This window comes from Cyrtonyx montezumae, unplaced genomic scaffold, assembly GCF_038088225.1.
Source record: "Cyrtonyx montezumae isolate F1298 unplaced genomic scaffold, pur_monq_1.0 scaffold_12, whole genome shotgun sequence".
Lineage (NCBI taxonomy): Eukaryota > Metazoa > Chordata > Aves > Galliformes > Odontophoridae > Cyrtonyx > Cyrtonyx montezumae.
This window is the reverse complement of record NW_027071848.1, coordinates 10,131,441-10,150,640: the sequence shown is the minus strand read 5'-3', so window position 1 is coordinate 10,150,640 and position 19,200 is coordinate 10,131,441. Positions and strand designations below refer to the sequence as shown.

Here is a 19,200-nt window from a genome sequence, read left to right as displayed (position 1 = left end):
CAGCCAGGAGTCTAAAAGACACTTCTAGCCAATATTAACCTGTCAGAAAAGTAGTTAGCATTGCTGACAGTAGAAAGCCTGGAGCCACCTGCCTATACAGTCAGCTATTCTTCTCATGTAGTCTAGTATCTCTGTGAACCTCTCCATTTATTGGTATTCTGTCCTCTCATGTACCTCTCTCCATGTACCGTATGAAGTATAAAAATTGTGTTTACCCCACAGAACTTCTCCCCACACATTTTATTTCTAACCTCCTGCTCACATTTTGGTGGAACATGAATCTACAGAAACCAGCAATTGCCTGATGCTTCCCTGCATGTGTCCCACATTTTGTTTGGACTTATTGAGCTCTGTCCTTTCACTTTAAGGTCACTTGGCCTAAATAGATACAGTTAAAATGATATTCCTCTGCAACTGTTTATGAATATTTTATGTTGATATGGCCACCGAGATTACCTGGACATTGATTAAATGATTTTAGATTGTCAGGAGAATCAGGCAAGATGAGAAGCAAGTTTAAGACACATATCATCCTGCTACTAAATATAAATTTTTAAGGGAAAAACTGGAGCCAAACCAAACAATCTACAAAACAACAACAACAAAAAAGTAATGAAATTAACATGGAGGTAAAAAAAGCTATGAATATATAAAAAGATTGTCTCAGGAGGGGAAGAAGGGTTCAACAGAATGTTCTGGAAAATCAGGATTCCCAAGCAAAGTGGAGTAATGATCTTTAGGAAAATAGTCTTTTGCTTTAAAATTTCATTCCTCTGGATTTTTTTTCCTACTTAGGTGAATAAAAAAGAAGATACAGAACACCAGACATGGCCCTAGGCTAACTGAATTATGAGATTCCCCCATGAATAGTACAAAGCAAAAATCTACTTTTTCTTAATTCAAGCCAGCCTATGAGAAATCTGTATGTACCATGATAAGCCATGAACTAGTAAACCAGGCAGGATAAGTGAAACTGAGCAGTATGACCAGGGAAAATATGAGCAAAAAAAAGCATCACAGAAAAAAGGAAATGAAGGGCATTCAGTAAAGTGTGATTTCACTAACACATTTCACACACATCACATACTTTTAAGATCTATGTTTTTGAAAATAAAAAATCCTGCTCATTTGTTTATATATCCATAGTGAATTTTCAGTTAGGGAATATCATTTTTAAGATATATACAGAGGCAACAATTATCTCATTGAGTCACTTGAATTACTGTTTAGGTCTGCCTGAATGTATGCTACTCTTTACAATGACATTACTGTCTCGACAAAATCAAAATGTTATCAATTCCACACCTAATGTGAGTATAAAACACCTATTCTCTAGTAGAGCAATTAGGTCAGGTAGAAATGAGAGAACTTCATTTTTCAAAAAGTCCATTAGGAACTGCTCAGACCATTGTACTATTATCCTTTGTTAAAAGAAACAAACAAAACAACAACAAAAAACAATTGTATTTTTGTAAGAAAGAAAATGCACTAGCCTTTTTTATTTTCCAGCTATCATATTTTGGCAGAACAAAATTCAATTTACTGATTAGAACATTAACAAAAAAAACCAAAAAAAAACAACAAAGTGTTAGTGTGGAATAATTTTCAATGCAAAAACTGTTCTCTTTTTCTTTGTGAGAACACTACTTTTCATTTTGACAGCCTTTTAGCTTGAATGAATTACTGCCCACATAAATGATTGGGCAGGGAATTCATAATTAGTTAGTTTCAATGTGCAGAAAGGGATGTCTGTGAAAATACAATCCAACAAAATAATGAAACAACAAATTAGATGTGTCACATCTTAATAAACAATGATGTCTAATTATGAAAGAATCTGGACTTACTTGCCAAGTGCAAAACATTCCATCTTAACTGTTGTTCCTCTTGCTGCTGTAACCGTGTAAGGAAAATGAACTTCAATTTTTGGTTCATATTCCCCCATCACACCTGGAAAATAATGAATGTTTAAAATGAAATATCACCAGTTTTCCAAACACTGACATTATCAGAAAAAAATGCTGCTGTGGATTACTTTTAAAACATGCCCAGTAGTAAAGCTAATAACTGATATAAATAGCCCCATATATAGAATCATAGAATGGTATAGTGGCTTAGGTTGGAAAGGACAATACAGAAATATCAGTTGTAAAGATCATCCAGTTCCAATTCCCAGCCATATACTGGTTGCCCCCCACCAGATAAGGCTGTAAAGGATCCCATCCAACCTGGCCTTGAGCACATCCAGGGATGAGGCACCACAGCTCTGTAGGCATCCTGAGCCAGTGTGTCATCTGTAACACTCTGTTCAGATCCAATATATATTTTAAAATGCTCTTCAGGGCCACTAGCAACATTACAGTAAGTTTTGAGAAAAAGGATTAATTTTCTCAGACATACAGTATTATTTACATTTTGAAAGATTAATGTAGGATGAGAATTTTCATAGACCAAAGTTTTATTTACCAGTGCAGTGACAATTAGAACAAGGAAATGTACATATCATATTATACTGTGTGCAACTGAGGACCTTCCAAGATCAGGAAAAATCAACTCTAATGCATTTGTGTAAAAGCATTTGTGTACAGTGACGTAAATACAGACATGCAAAGACACAAATAGTTCAATTATCTAATTGTCAACAGTCTTTTTAATTTTTGAAATTATTAATCAGGACAGAATATTCTATACATGTTAAACAAGACTAGGAAATCATTTCTTGTTATGAAAGATATAATCACTGACTTAAGCAGAGTTATCTGGAAGCTAGTATGGACTGACTGACAGTAGAACTGCAAGAACTAGGAAATGAATAGGGGAAAGAGACAGGTTATATAACACAAGGAGAGTAGTTAGCATTTAATGTGACTGAGGGAAAAAATGTCATACAGTGAAGGAAAGAAGAATATGCTAATTGTGCTCAGTTAGAAAGCGAATGGGCTACTGGGATATACAGTAAAAGCCAACAATACACAATTCAAGAATTACTCAGATTTTTGAATAAGGAAAACTGGATAGAGTCTGAGATGTGGATACACTAGCAGCAAGACAGATCTAGACTATATCTATAAAAATTATTCAAGATTTTCCAAAGAAATTCGAGTGTACAAGCGAATAAGACATCAAAAGAAAAATAAATAAGGAAATTTCTTATACAAGAAAAAAAATATAAGAAGGATAAGGAGGCACAAGAAAGCAAGAGAATACCAGCTGGGGAGATAGTCAGAAAATCAATCTACAAGATATGAAAGTTAAAAAAAAAACATATATAAAGCTGAATGGTAAATTGTGTACTTAGTGTCTTTCAAATGTTTCTTATGATACTGAGGATTTTCCATCAGGGCTGTTCTCAGTTAGTGCTGTTGTCCCACAGGTTCCCACACGTTATTTTTGTGAGGGCTTTTTGTTCAGAAGAGTTGGATCTATTCTCACATCTGCCAGTGTAAGACTACAATGAATTGCTACAACTTGGTAGCTATTTCTGCATTAAATGCTAGTTAAACTTTGTCATAATTTCTCAAATCATGATGAATTATCAGTGAAAATAATCATGAATTACATTGAATTAGTATACAATTAAGGGGCTTATTTGTAAATGCATAAATATTTATCCGCTTTGTGGGAAATTCAGATCTCCTCTTGTTTCATTTGTTAATATTAAGTGCTTTTTTCATTCTTTTTTTTTTTTTCCCCAAATTGGAAAAACAGCCAACAGGGATTTTATTGGTAGGAAGCATCAGGATGAGCCTATAATCTCTGGTTAAATACTTCCTTTTCTGATTTTCAGAAAAATTATTTTAGGTCAGATTTTTATTATACTTACAGGAAAAATATAGTCTTTCCAGCTGAAGATGCAAATGTATCTAAACATCTAAAGCATTTAAACATGATTCTATATTTCTATGAAGGCCAGGTTGGAGAGGTCTTTGGGTAACCTGATCTACTGCAAGGTGTCTGCCCATAGCAGAGAGGATGGAACTAAACTATCTTTGAGGTCCCTTCATACTCAAACCATTCTGTGATACCATGATTCTACAAATTGCACGTATAAAATATATTTTCTCTCAAAACACTTCATACAATATCCACACTTATTAGTCTGTAGATCCTTGGATACTCCTTAAGTCCTGCTAAAAAATCTGCATCATTTTCCTAGTCCACTTTCAAAGCCTGCAGCCAAGAAAACAGATCCCAGTTTGTCCTGGACAACTGTACACATTTAGTAATAGCGATGTATTATTATTGTTTGAAGTGTCTGTATTTCTTCTAAAATTTCTTCCACTGAAACTTCAGCTATGGAAACGTCAAGTTATTTTGTGGTAAACACAGTTGAAAATAATTCATATAACTTCCATGATGAACACACTTCAGGAAAATAGTCTGTTGCTTTAAAATTCCTTTCCTCTGGATTTTTTTCCTACTTAGGAAAGTAGGAAAAATACATTTTTTTTAAAGGGTGTACTTGATTCATTTTAAGCCTCTGCCATCAGTTAATTACTGATTACTAATTATTAACTAGCTGGGAGGTTTTGTGGTTTCATGATTACTTATTTTTATTTATTCTAAGTCTTTGTTTCTGAAAATATTTGTGTTATATTTTCTTATGCTATTAAATATGAAGACATCTGATGGATAACTATCTTTTAAATCCTATGTTTTGAACTTATATTTATCTTCTTCATTAAGTGCAATCTCTTCAAGTGCTAAATGCTCTCTGCAAGTCATGTCATTATTCAGCATTTCACATTCCTAGTGAAATGCTGATGTGCTAATATTATGTACCATGTTCTGTTCTGGGTTTTGTTCTATTAGCAAGAAACATGTCTGCAGCAACTGTAAAAAAATGTAGAAAAATTGTTACGTGATTGTTTTGTGTCCAAAAGAAATCAATGCAGTTAGTAAAAATTAGGAAGCAAAAGTCTGTTACTGCAAAGGGATATTTTCATCTTTATTATTTATGATTTTTGAGATTAAAGATGTCATCATATTTGCATAAACTTCAAGAGAATTATTGAGTCTTACCTTTTACATGCTACGCTATAATAGCTATGCTATGATTGTAGTATGTTCAGGATGTTTATCTTACACAGTTTCTATATTGGTCACTATAAGTCAGTAGTAAAACAACCAGTATTTTCTTTCTCTCAAGATGTTTGTTCATTTGCATCAGGTGCTAAAAGAAACTTGAACTTTTTAGAAATACTGAGGCCTTGGGCTGTGTTAACTAGAATGAGTCAGAGATAAACATGATGTTTGGTTATGGCCAAAAAAAGGTTCCTCTGTATTTTTTTAGTTCCAGCTACTAAGCGTGAAATACAGCAGTAAATACAATTGATCATCACAGAATAAAAAAAGTAATATAGGATCACAGAGATTGTTTGATCTGAACACAGCACTCATAAGCTCTGTCTTCCCATGAAAATGCTTTCTTTCTGACAATCTTGCACCTCCAATCTTCCTAGAGGTGACCACAGCATTTCAGTCTTCCTCAAACTCTATGTATTGTAGGTCTTATTCCTTATTTCAGGGCAAGTCATCTTCCCTTAAGTTTTCAAGCCTCCAGGTTTGTGCCTTGTCAGTGTGTACAGGACTGAAAACTCTCTACATTGTTGTCCACTCAGTCTTCCCTGTCTATCTGTCTATCCCAGATATACATTATGATAATGCAGTTGTCAGAAAACAATTATTACATATTATCCACATTATATAAGGAAAAATCTAGATTAAATGAAGTTTAATTTGTTATTGTTTGTTTTAAATTTTATGGAAATCTTTGACTTGAGTTTGAATCTTTACTTCCCAAATTGTCCTATGCACCCTTGGATACAATATCGTCTTCATCAAAGAGTAGAGATGACATAATTCATTGAATTCACAGCACTTTGATAAACGTTTGATTGTACAGTGTTCACATACCACATGCACAGGCAAAGTAGAATTGAAAAAAATTTACAGATATTACTGTGGCTAAAATGGTTTACTTTATCCCCTATGGGAAATTTAATGGAAATGGAAAAAAGAATAAAATACTAAGATCAGTTTCTCATTGTCAGTCTTTTCTATAGTTAAGCACAACTGAACAAGCTACAGATAGGACATCAATCATTACCACTTCAGGAAAGACATTTTCATTTTTCCTTCCTGTCCATGACTTTGCAGAAAAATTCTGAGTTTATAACTGTATCCGTACAATAACATTTTTTTGCTCGCATGAGGAAAAACAATCCAACTGCTGAGAAATCATCACATATCACCTTACTTCAGCTATGTAGATGCTAATGCCTCTATTCTATTAATCTTCCAGATACTAAATACACTCTTGAAGCACAGAGAGCATAAACTTCCATAATTGCTCCTTAAATCCTTTCAGCTAAAATTATTTGAATTTCTTTCAAACTATGGAAGCAATTGCTCTTTAACTTCAGAAACTTATTTTGAATGGAGCAAGTTAGAAGGTATCATTAAATAAATGACTGATAAGCTTTTAAGGAAGTAGTTACTAAAGAATATGATTTCTGAATAAACTTCATTAGAATGGTAGATAGAAAATGAAATATCCTATATTTGGGAGAAAGGTAGGCACAGATTTATTCTTGACATTATTTTCTTGACAGAAGTACAAATTCTACTGTTTAGTGGTTAAGAGTACTTGCCTGAGAACTCTGAGTGGAGTTCCTGATCTTATTCAGATGGTGTAGAGTGTTAATCTCATTCTCTTGCAGCCTACGTAGCATTCTAATAGCAAAATTACTAGTAATTCTTATTTGTTTTGATAATTTTGTCAATTTCCAGCAAACATCCTGAATTTCTTCTAATAGGAAATGAATTTTTAATAATTTTACAGGTCAGAATATGAGTTTTTACTACCTTGTAAATCTGAGTTGTTTTGTGAATCTTTATCCAGGACCGAGATTTTTATTGAGAAACTAACTGTTACAGCAATGCTCATGTATTATTTCTTCTCCTATCATTAATCTGTAATGCAAACTAGGGCTGTCCATATTAGTCTTCTTGTGACAAATGAATATTTAGCATTTTCCCTGCAGATCTGCATTTTAAATGTCCCCATATACTCGTTTGCATCTGGATGTAAGACTCAAATTCATAATAAGTTTGCAGATGAAACTAAAAATATGTTCAAACAATGCAACCCAAAGTTCTACCTGAATATGAACATGCAAAACACATTATACCACAGAAAATTAGAAATAATACACTTAATGCCTAGATATCCACACTTTCTATGCCAATGCAAGACTATTAATCAGATAGAGTCTCACTAAAATTAGAAGAATTAATTAAGACCAGATGATTCAATTCACAGAACTATATTGACAAGGAAGAAGATTTTGATAGCTAAAGTCTTTGTTTGGTTACATCAGAGTATGTCTGGCAACATACACCAATTGTATAAGCTACTCATAATATTCTCTAATGGAACACTGTAGAAAGTATCTGAAACTGTGCTAAACAGACTACACATGGATGACTTAAAGAATGTCTTAATTTTCTCCTATACAGTAATAATGTTAAAGTCAACATCTTTTAAATAGAAAAATAAATAAATAAATAAAGAGGAAGAAATGCTGGAATGAAAACGTGTGAAATTAAAATAAATGTTTTATTCTACCAAACCTCAGATGTTTTGTATTCCGTAGGTTTATATTTCCTAAATTGGATGAAGCTTTCTGTTGTTTTTATTAGTCAAGATATTTTACTGCTCCCAGTCTGCATTCAGGTCTACAAAGGTCCATTTTAAAAGCACTGTTTATTATTTGTAAACACTTATTAAATAATTCCTCGAGGTTTCTAATGCATTATAAAAACAGTTATTGAAGTGGTGCTTTTTTTCCTAATAAAAGTTTTTATCTTCTCAGAAAGAATTTTACAGTGTATAAAGCACCTTGAAGGAAGACTGAATTATTTGAAATGGCTCACTCTCTAGGACATCTGAAAAAATATGGTATTCATGTTATTGAGAATCCACTGAAGGATTTCTTGTTTTTATTTAATTTGCTTCATACCAAGGAGCTAACTACTTCCTTGAGACTCATCATGAAAGAAATAAAAGATTAATAAAGCCAAGAAAGTTCCTACATCCTTGGAGAGTTTGACAGAAAGCCTTAATGTTATTCTCTTTCTTCCTCATAGATACACTGAGACAGGAGTATCATAGGAGTATTTTTGTCAAAAGATTTCCATTCCTCTGAGTACATGTATATATCTGTTTTTAATATAAGTTTATATATAAAAAAGAACAATTACGAATATAGTAGAATTTAGAAATACAAATACAAAAATACAAATAGAGTAGAATTTTTTTTGCTTTAATGAATATGTATGTCCAGATATTAGAGAACATTTGATTTTATTTATATGATGTCATTTGTAAAAACTGTTTTAAACTACAAGATCTTCTATACTTTCTGACAATGTGTTGACAGAATAGGATGCCACTTGAGATCGCAACCACTAGAACTCAGAATGTTTAATGATTTTTACACTGAAGTATACATTTGAAAAATTGAAAAATTGAAAAATTTTCACTTGAAAATTCTAAACCTTAAAAGTATATTATAACAGAATTCAGCAACATAGTGGCAAATAGATTTTCAGATACATGCACGTTTTCTTTGATGTCATTTTGATTTCTCACTCTCTTATCATAGTCTATCAGCAAATACTAAAGAACTATTAATGGGGACTTTTCAGAATTTCCAATAGATAAAAATTAAGGCATCAGTTCTTGTAGAAACACATACATATGAAAAAAATAAATTAGGAAAGGTGTTCAGAAGCAGTTCACCTAAGTGCAAATGCGTCACTGATATTCCAGCACAGTTCAGAAGATTGTATTATCACAATTGTATGAGAGTCATCATTGAAACACAAATTTGCTTGAGGCAGCTATATACAATTCTTTTGATATTTTAGAAAATTGGAATCATTTTATTTCCTAGATCAGTGATGTCAGCTGTATCCTTTATCTTTGTTTACTCTCCCCACTTCTTCTGTTGTGTGACCGTAGAGTACATTACAGGTAACTAATCACAGAAACACAGAATAATTGAATTCATTGAATTGCTGCACACAACTGGAAGCCAATAAGAGCACCAAAATTCTAATATATAAACAACAGAGCTATATATAAATAAATATGCCAATAAAACTATATCCTTTTGTCTTAATTTGAACTGATTAAAAATAACTTTGCTGATTTTGTATTATTAGTTTCATTTTCACAGGTGTAATATTGAAGAGACCAGGCTTGCTTTATTCATTTGATAAAACTAAAGATCTACAATACAGTAATTAGCATAAATATGATAAAAAATGAAAATAGGAAAGATACAGTAAACATGCAGCTGAGACTGCACATTCTGCGGACAGAGCTTTCAACCTAGTTACAATGAATAAAGATTAAATTAATTCCATCCTAATCTATGAACACACTTTTTTATTTACTCTGTAAAACTAAGTAATCTCTGCTTAAGTCCAGTCTTTATAATGCTTCTGCAGCACAGAAATAGTACTAGATAAATTTATAAGAAAAACAAAAGCCTCAGATTCTCTTCCTCTCTCTGAATTATATAAGTGTGAATTGATACATACCGAATTGTTGGAATAAATTTCTTAAGAATTAGAATTCATCTTGGAAGAAAAAAAATAGGCATTTATGGAATTGTTAAAATTTATTCTCAATTTTTGATGGAAAAAAATATAAATGTTCTATTTGCAAACAAGCAAAAATAATATTTTCTATAGGAAACTATATAAATAGAGTCAGAAATATACATTAATTTATTGAAATGTTGTGCTGCCCCGTAGGGAATATTATTGGCAGGTGTCCTTTGAATTTTGGAAATGGCTGAGTTACAACTCCTAGGCTAGTTTTGGAAAATAATATTTAGGTACTTAATTACAGAAAAAAACTTCTGCAGTGATATGCCTTCATGGTATTGTAGAGCACCTGGGTAGCTAACTAGCTTTGCAATCAAATCTATTGTGACATTCCTGGTGGTTCTAATCAATACACTGAATTGGAGCCTGGAAGGGTATCAAGTGTTCAGAACATCAAGTAATGTTTTACGCATTAGAGCCTGTTCAGTTTTTAAACCACATGTTGTATCAGCCAAGATACATCAGTATTTCTCTCTTGGCATCTAGCTGTACTGTAAGGGCACATGTGTCCCTTATGTCCTATGTTATGTTTGCCAGTCTCCTGTGCATACCTCAGACGCCTGAGGGCATTACAGCGTGACAGTAGTCACTTGCATTTGGCAGTGGGATGGCGTCCTATAGAGCCAAATATTACTGAGAAAGGAAATCTGTTTCTCTCTGTTGGTGATAAAGCATGAGAATAGCAAAAAGGAGTAAGTGCTTTAAACAAAATAATTCAGGAGGTGTCAGACTGCACCTGACTTCAGAGATCTAGATAGCTCCACAGTTCTTAGATGTTTTACAATACTTTCTTTGTGGACACCTTTTCCTTCCTGATTTCAGAAGTACACACATGCTTATATTGAGAAGAAAAACAAACAAATAAAAAATCATGGTTCTTGCATTATCTAAACAATTTTTGCTTCCATGTAGTACCCAGATAATATTTTTCTTACCATCATTCCTCAGTGTCAGAGGTGTAGGAGGACTCAAAACTCTGGCATTTGTCACTGTGTTTTTTACTAGGCATATATAGCTGCCAACATCAGATGTTTGCACCTTGGAGATGTAGAGATTGCCTGTCTCCTGGGAAATGAAGCGTCTGCTATCTTCTGCCACAAAAGATGGGAACTCATTAAATACCCAGCTATAGATGATCTCTAAAACAAAACAAAAAAAAAAAAAAAAGAGAACACTATAATGGAAACAATACTTCATATAGCTATTGATACACTCAAGAAAAATTGATTACCTTTATTTAAATAATCTAATAACAGAGCAAAAGATAAAACCTTTTAAAACTTTTGTTTGTTTTAGAAATGATGATTTTTTTTATTTTTTATTATTGCTCTTTCAAAGAATTGAGCTCACAAGTTTCCTGAGAGGACAGATTTACAATTAAGAAGAAATAATTAAATTATTCAGCATACTCAGATGTCATCCATAATGTATTAGATGATTATCATTTCTAATTATTCAAGGCCAATAACATATAAAATATTATTTTCTACACTTGTTCAAATTTCAATGAAATATAACAGGACACTTCCTATAGAGCTACAGATGACATTTTCATGTGTATTTCTAAGCAGTTTTTATTCTGAACATCTGTTTTTAAGTCCTACTTTGCAGGTGGTATTACTTTATTAAATTTCTGTCGTCTTCTATATCTGCTTATCTGAAGAATTCTAGAATCTTTCCTACAGGAAGCTTACATCCCTATTGTCAATCAATAATCCCTGAAACCACCCATATCAAGTGCCTTTTCTCATAACCTGATAGGTTGAAGAATAATCAAAGTGATTTATTTTAAAAATGGTAATCAAAGCCTGAACCTTGTTTATAATTTTTATCTTAGGTGTCACTCTGTACACCTTAGAAGCACATATTTTTTCCATTTATACATAAAGTAATTGGTTAAGAAAAAAATAATTCTGCATGAAATTATATCATGATTTGTTACAAGTCTAAATGGATTAATGTCTTATTATTAAAAATATCAATAAAAATAATGAAATTCTGATTTAGCTCTTGCAGGGAATTATTTATATGAAATTCTAAAATTAAGACATGAAAGCTTTAACCTATCTATACTTTTTCTACGTGCTGTTATCTTATGACTCTACTTTATCTTATTTTCACATTAAAAAAATTATTATTTACACAATAGTTATGAGACATTCTCTTCTGTAATCACTTCCTATGTTATATTTTAAATCCATGACTTCAAAATTAGAAAAGTCAAGACTAGTTCAGGTATGCAAAATCCTTCCCACTTCTCCAAGATGCATGTTGCTCCATTGGTAGAGTAAATTCCAAATTTTTGGACATTAACGGCTTAGGTGATTATTATCAGCTTTACTAGCAATATGAAGATATTAATTGCTTATCTGTTAGTCGCGTTCTGTCATTTTATTTACTGCTATGGACAAAAATATGCTTTGATCTGCCGGAGGATAGGGAGGCTCTTCAGAGGGATCTGGATAGGCTGAACAGCTGGGCTGAGCTCAATGGGATGAGGTTCAATAAGACCAAGTGCCGGGTCCTGCACTTTGGCCACAATAACCCCATGCAATGCTATAGGCTTGGGGCAGAATGGCTTGAAGAATGTAGAGAGGAAAAGGACCTGGGGGTGTTGGTTGATGCTCAGCTCAACATGAGCTGGCAGTGTGCCCAGGTGGCCAAGAAGGCCAACAGCATCCTGGCCTGTATTAGAAATAGTGTAGCCAGCAGGAGCAGGGAGGTGATCATCTCCCTGTACTCAGCTCTGGTACGGCCGCACCTCGAGTACTGTGTTCAGTTTTGGGCCCCTCACTACAAGAAGGACATTGAGGCCCTGGAGCGTGTTCAGAGAAGGGCAACAAAACTGGTGAGGGGTCTGGAGCACAAGTCTTATGAGGAGCGGCTGAGGGAGCTGGGATTGTTTAGTCTGGAGAAGAGGAGGCTCAGAGGAGACCTTATTGCACTCTACCACTTCCTGAAGGGGGGTTGTGGTGAGGAGGGGGTGGGCCTCTTCTCCCTGATAAATAATGACAGGACGAGAGGGAATGGCCACAAGTTGCGCCGGGGAAGATTTAGATTAGACCTGAGGAAACATTTTTTCTCTGAATGAGTGGTCAGGCACTGGAATGGCCTGCCTAGGGAGGTGGTTGAGGCACCGTCCCTAGTGCTGTTCAAGAAGCGTTTAGATGAGGTGCTAAGGGATTTGATTTAGTAGTTCAGTGGGTAGAGATGGTGATAGGAAGATGGTTGGACTAGATGATCTTGTAGGTCCTTTCCCACCTAATGTATCTATGAATCTATGAGTCTATGAAAATGTTTTCCTGACAGAAAATTGACTAGAAAAGGGAAGAGTCAAAAGGGTGAGTGAAAACACCTCAAAATTTCTAGTTGTATTTGCATTTTTCTTTCAATGACAGAAGAGGAACTGGTATAGCTGTTCGTGATGCTAAAAGTGATGAAATATATCACAGCAATGGTTTGACTCTAACAGCATTGAGAGCATTAGAAATTTCATTTGATAAAAGAGAATGGCCAGCATGAGCCAGCAGCGTAAACTGTATACAGATACAAGATGTTCAGGATTGATTTCGAAGAAGATCAATACAGTTTTGAAGCAGGATTAATTTTTTTTTATTAATAACTGAAAATTAAAATGCTATGTTAAACGACTAAACATATTCATCAAACAGTTGGGGAAGACTTTTGTAAAACAGAAAATTGCAGGTCTAATTACAGTTACATAGGACCCTGAGGAATTTTGGGCCCACAGAGAATGAATGTTCACATCTCAGAATGCTCAAAATTTCCTCTCTCTACTGCTGTGTTTGAGGCAAAATACTAATTAGCCAAAAATATTTCTGTCTGAAAATTTCATTGCTACATTTGGCTATGAAGTCTTATCTTTCAGAAATGATTTATGGTAGCATGAAATTCTACAAAGCAATGATGAATATATGAGCTCATGGAAAATGCATAGATTTTTAATTGAAGACACCTGTTGCCAATTCAAGCAAAAACCAATCAGCCAGTCTCACTAATTACTCCAGCTTAAAAGTAGTTCAGACTAAATATAAAGTTGTCATCATTCTAGGTTCACTGGCAGTTCGTACAGAGTAGAATTTACTACATTTGTACCCTAAAAGTACACAAGCTGTGAATTATTCATTAATTAATTATAACTATTCCTAGGGAATGAATTTAGGCAATGAATTTGTACCTCCAAGGAAAAAAAAACAAAACCTTAGTTTTTGCTGATGCGGAGTCTTGTAGGGATGGTTTCATTTTGTCAACTTTCAAATGATTTTTGCTCTTACAATGAGTGGTGAGTGAACAGGGACTAGAATAGGATATTGAGAAAAAAACATCATAGAATGGGATAAGTTTGAAAGGATCTTAAAGATCATCCAGTTGTAACCACCCTGACATTCACAGAATTGCTAGCCACTAAATCAACCACTGTCTGAGGTTTTGCAGGGTCCCATCCAGCCTGGTCTTGGACACCTCCATGGGGCACCTGCAGCTTCCATGGACAACCTGATCCTATGTCTTGCCACTAAGTAAGTAATTTCTACCTAACATCTAACCAAAATCTCTACTCTTTCAGTTTAAAGGCATTCCCTCTTATCCTAGTGCTATCAGACTATGCAAAAAATCTGCTTCTCTCCTTGCTGCATTTTAAATGCTGGAAGTCTGCAATGAGGTCTCCCCAGAGCCTTCTCTTCTCAAGGCCTAACAAGCCCAGCTCTTTCAGCCTGTCTTTGTAGGAGAGGTGCTCCAGCCCTCTAATCATCTTTGTGGCCCTCCTCTGGACGCATTCCAATAGCTTCACATCCTTCCTATACTGGAAGCCCCAGACCTGGATGCACTACTTCAGAAGGAGGTCCCTCTCTACTCTGCTCTCATGAGAGGTCACCTCACCCTGCTGGCCACCCCTCTTATAATGCAGACCAGGTCTTCCAGGCACACTTCTGGCTCATGTCCAGCTTCTCATTCATCAGGACCCCTAAGACCTTCTCAGCAGAACTGCTCTCAATGAGTCCTTATCCCAGTCTGTACACATATCTGAAATTGCTTTGACACATTTGGACTTCTTGAACCTCATGAAGTTGATGTGGGGCCACTTTTGAAGTTCATAAAAAAGCAACAAAACTTCTGATGAATCTGAAATTCAAACAATTTATGCTATTAAACTTCATTTAACACTTCTATTTGTCCTTATGCATAGCATTTGTATTCCTGCAAAGAGTCCAAACTCCAAAGCACAGAAAAAAATGATAAGTTTGATTTGTGATCATTAGCCCACTGACATAGAAGAAACTGCTGCTACTTTCATTTATTATAAGGGATATCTAAAGGATTTTGGATACTTCTGAAGGATCACTGGAACTGATCAGAATGTATGAAGTTTCTCTTAGACCTATATAATGAGTTCAGCACATTCTTGGGTATAATTTGGAAGGATATGTCCATACATTATGTGTAGATTTCAGTGCAAAATACCTTCATCTCAGAGAAACTCTGAAACTGTCAATATATACTATACAGAATAAGCAGAAAAAAACACAGCCTGAAATCTGGGGACTCAAGAGATCTTAGCTGGCAGAAATAGATGGATGATCTTGCAGAAGTGATTTTACAAAAGGTTGCCAAAAGAACTACTTCAATTTTGGGAAAATGGGAGTAACATGACATTGATCCGTTGAACAAATCCCTCACACTTCTAAATTTTAAGCCATATTAGAGAAGAAAAAACACACTGTTTTTCATATTCTGGAACTCCATTCTCTGCATCCCAGAAAAATTAGAATTTAGTATTCTTAAATCACAGGATTGCATATTCTGAAGAATTCTCAGTCGCAGGAATCATTTGTATTTCTGTTTCATTTTTTTCTTTTTCATCATTAGCATGCATAAGTGAATACTCTCATAATTTCAGCACTTAAAAATAACTAATAAAGAGATGATGGAGAATCAAATTTCAAAAATTTTGCTATTTTTTTCCAAGTCTTATTCATAGTAAGCACACACTAAAATATTTTTAACAACAACAGATAGTTATATATCACAAGTACCACAGCTGTTCATCACAGTTGTACTTGTAAATTACATGGAAGGCCTTGTACTTAAATGGTAAATTGATGGGTGAATTTCAAACCAAGATGCCAAAGACTAAGAAGACACTAGTTCGATTTGTAGACAGATCACTGCAGTTAGTAAACTAAGCTTGTATTTTCTTGTAATGATTGGTTAAAAGGTTTTAGAATGAGTATTATTTGTCTAAGAATAGAGCACAACTTTCATCACATTAGCTTTTCATGGGAAATTAAATTCCAGATATGCATTTCAAGCCTGACAGGTAAATAATGACATTGGGAACATTTTAAAGCTAAATTTAATTACTCTTAAAATCAAAATTAAACCAAGATATGACCATAAAATTGAGAAGTAATGATTCTAGATATGAGCCATCTGAAGTCATCTCTTTTTGAGAAAAGTACTAGAGTAAATCTGAGTAAATTTTTCTCCATGCTCTACTCACTTTGCTTTCAATAGACAAAAAGGTTTAGGCAAAAATAAGAAACTGCAGTATACAGAAGTATAGAGTATCTTAAAAAAATATATGCTGAATGCATTTCTCATTTTTACGGCCATTTATTTCATATTTAGTATGACACCTATGCCGAAATCACAAAGATGATGCAGAGCCCTACCTGGAAACTATAGTTGAGTGCAAACACAGAGGAAACTTTTGTTTATAGACTATTCATCAAAGCACATAGTAACACAGGGAATAAAGAGAAATTATGAATTATACGGACAGCTGTAAACTGGCAGTCATCTGTGGCTTCAGCTGGGTAAGTCATTTTCTGGAATGTTCTGCTACATGCAAAATCTTGAAGTGGAAATGATATAAACTATTTTGGTAGTAGCAAAGTTGGTATTTTCTTTAATAAATGGCCTTGTTTACAGAAATATATTTCTGAGGAGTTCTGTGCACATTCTCTGAAGGTCATTAGGAATGCATTTCAAATACCCATGTTGTTTCTGTTTTATTAAGGACTTTTCAGTGGGCGATATTAGTGAAAATCTAGGTCATTTGGTGATAAAGTAGTGAGAAGAGCAAATTTATCTCCTGCTGAATGGAATTTATTGTATAATTTAAGGTGTGAAATTTTTCTTACTATCATTTCTTAAACAGTTTAGTAGATGTATTTCCCCTGTTTCACAATACTAATTCCTAAACTGTCGCAATGTTACATATTTCTTATAAGGGGTGAAGATGGAACTTCTCAGCATTTTTGTTAGTGCAGTGTGATGTTTCTGGAGATACCATTCTTATGCAGAAAATGCTAGCTCCATGGCAATGCTGAAATCTTTTTGTCATTGAGGGGCCGTGAGAAATGTCTAAGTATTTTAATGAGAGCTGTAGTAGAGGCCTTCAGGTATCACCAAATATTCACTCCTTTATTTGTTAACACAATTGTTTCCCAGATCTGCCTCAAGGCTTTTCTTCTGAGAAATTGTTTATTCCTTCCTTTAAACATGTGAAGATACAACACGAGTTGCCATAGAAATTCTCTTATATGTACCTAGAACCTAAATATAGATCTCATATCATGGCTAATTATTGCATCTTCAAGGGTAAAGCATACAAATACACATCCCACAATTGCACTTTTGTGGTATTATAGTGTTTGCAAAAGAAGTAAGTCTGATTTATGTGTTCTTTTTTTTGCAATGTGGTGAGACATACTAATCTATCTCCTCAGGTGTCCTGTTGGGAAAAAATATTTCTCTTTCATATAAAATTCCCTTGATTACCCCAGTTCCACAAGATGGCACTACCTGAAGAATAAATAGTACTGATGCCTGATGACAGCCAAAGTCTGAAGTAATCTGGGAGTTTTAGGTGCTCTGAAGAAGCTATTTATTCTTTCTTTCTCAATTATATAAAACAAACAACTACAAAAATAAAATAAAATACACACACACACACACAAAAGTACCTCAAACAAAAAAACTAAGCCTCTACTACCAACATAAAACAGCAAACAGTTCATCCCAGATTATGGACTGAATTTGCTGTATGTAAATATGAACCATGAAGTTTTCATGATGGCTTCTTTATATTCAGAAATACTCAGTTAAAATAATAATAATAATAATTAGGAAAAAAGCATAGATCTCTCCTGCTGAAAATATAAAACTTTATTTTATCTCAAGGCAATTTTTAACCAGTATCATCACACTGGATATTTAGATAATCTGTGTACCAACCACAGAATAAGGGTGCAACATGATTCACTTTCTTACGATGGAATACATTTCACATTTCAGAAAAATTTTTAAAGGCTTCTTTGTAGCTGAAATGAATGATAACTATGGGATAGTCCTTCATCCCTGCAACAGAACCAGATAAATAATTTTAGTGCATTTTTTGTGCTGCTGTGACTTATTATCTGTGCTCATTAATCCTTCAAGAAAATATTTAATGAAGGTAATTTGTTCATTGCTTTGTAATGTCCTCATATAAAGCAAATAGATATTGTCTATTTATCAGCTAACAGTGAAATTGCTCCTTTTCTGCTTTGGGGGCTCTGTGTCTACTGCTCACTTACCTGAAACACAGTTCTACCAATCACATATTTATCTTTGTTCAGAGTTAATTACAAAGATATATCTTCAAATATTTTCTGCATAACAATTATTTACAGAGCTAATAACTAAAATATATTGGAAAAAAATAGAGTAGTGTCAAGTACAAAATTTTGTACGTAAGGTTACAAATGTTACATTACTTTTTCTACTGTACATGGTATAAGCTCATTTTTGCTTTTGACATGTGTGAAATGTAGTCAGTCACTGAAACGTGTAAAGATTGATGAAATATCTTTCCTATCCACATGATCTTTAAAAACACATTGTATACAACAAAAAGACAGCCTTTATTTTATTTATTTTATTATTTTATTTCATTTTATTTTTCAGAGGAAAAAAATAGGTCAGTATGTGTACTTGATTTTTATTGGTTTGATTTTTAAAAAAATTATTCTATCCCATAAACATTTAAAATGTTCAGAAAGATCTCAAGAATACATGTCCTTCAGACTATTACTTAGTCCTTAGGCAAGTTTAAACAAAAAATATGACCCTGTTCCTTAGAAACATCTGATTTACACTGCTAAATTCAGATCTGCAGAATAATCTTTTTCAATGCTCTGTCAGTAGTTGAAGAGTTTTATTTTACATTCATATATGAATATTTTTATTTCCTTCTTGTAATACTAAGTTAATTTATCATATTGAGAATATCAGAAACACTTTGTTAGTGATCTATATTAAATTTTTGAAGTTAATGATAGATTTTTATCCTGGTCCATATCAAGCTTTTATCTTCAAGGCTAGATAAACCAAATCTCTTTAACTTTTTACTAGAAGCATGGTTTTGAATTGTCTCAGCATCAATGGACAAAGAAAGAGTAATTTATGTCATCAACCTGGAATTGTACAAGACCTTTGATATGGTCCCATACCCTT

General features: G+C 33.8%; 1 protein-coding gene across 1 annotated transcript in view; it reads right to left on the bottom strand.

Moving 5' to 3' along the window:
* Positions 1-19,200, bottom strand: part of CNTN5 (contactin 5) — a 551,533-nt gene that overhangs the window by 122,962 nt on the left and 409,371 nt on the right. Inside the window, exons 8-9 of the mRNA XM_065730018.1 lie at positions 10,617-10,820; positions 1,848-1,950 (exon numbers count right to left, since the gene is read on the bottom strand). Coding sequence (XP_065586090.1) covers positions 1,848-1,950; positions 10,617-10,820 — 307 coding nt within the window. The remainder of the gene's footprint in view (positions 1-1,847; positions 1,951-10,616; positions 10,821-19,200) is intronic.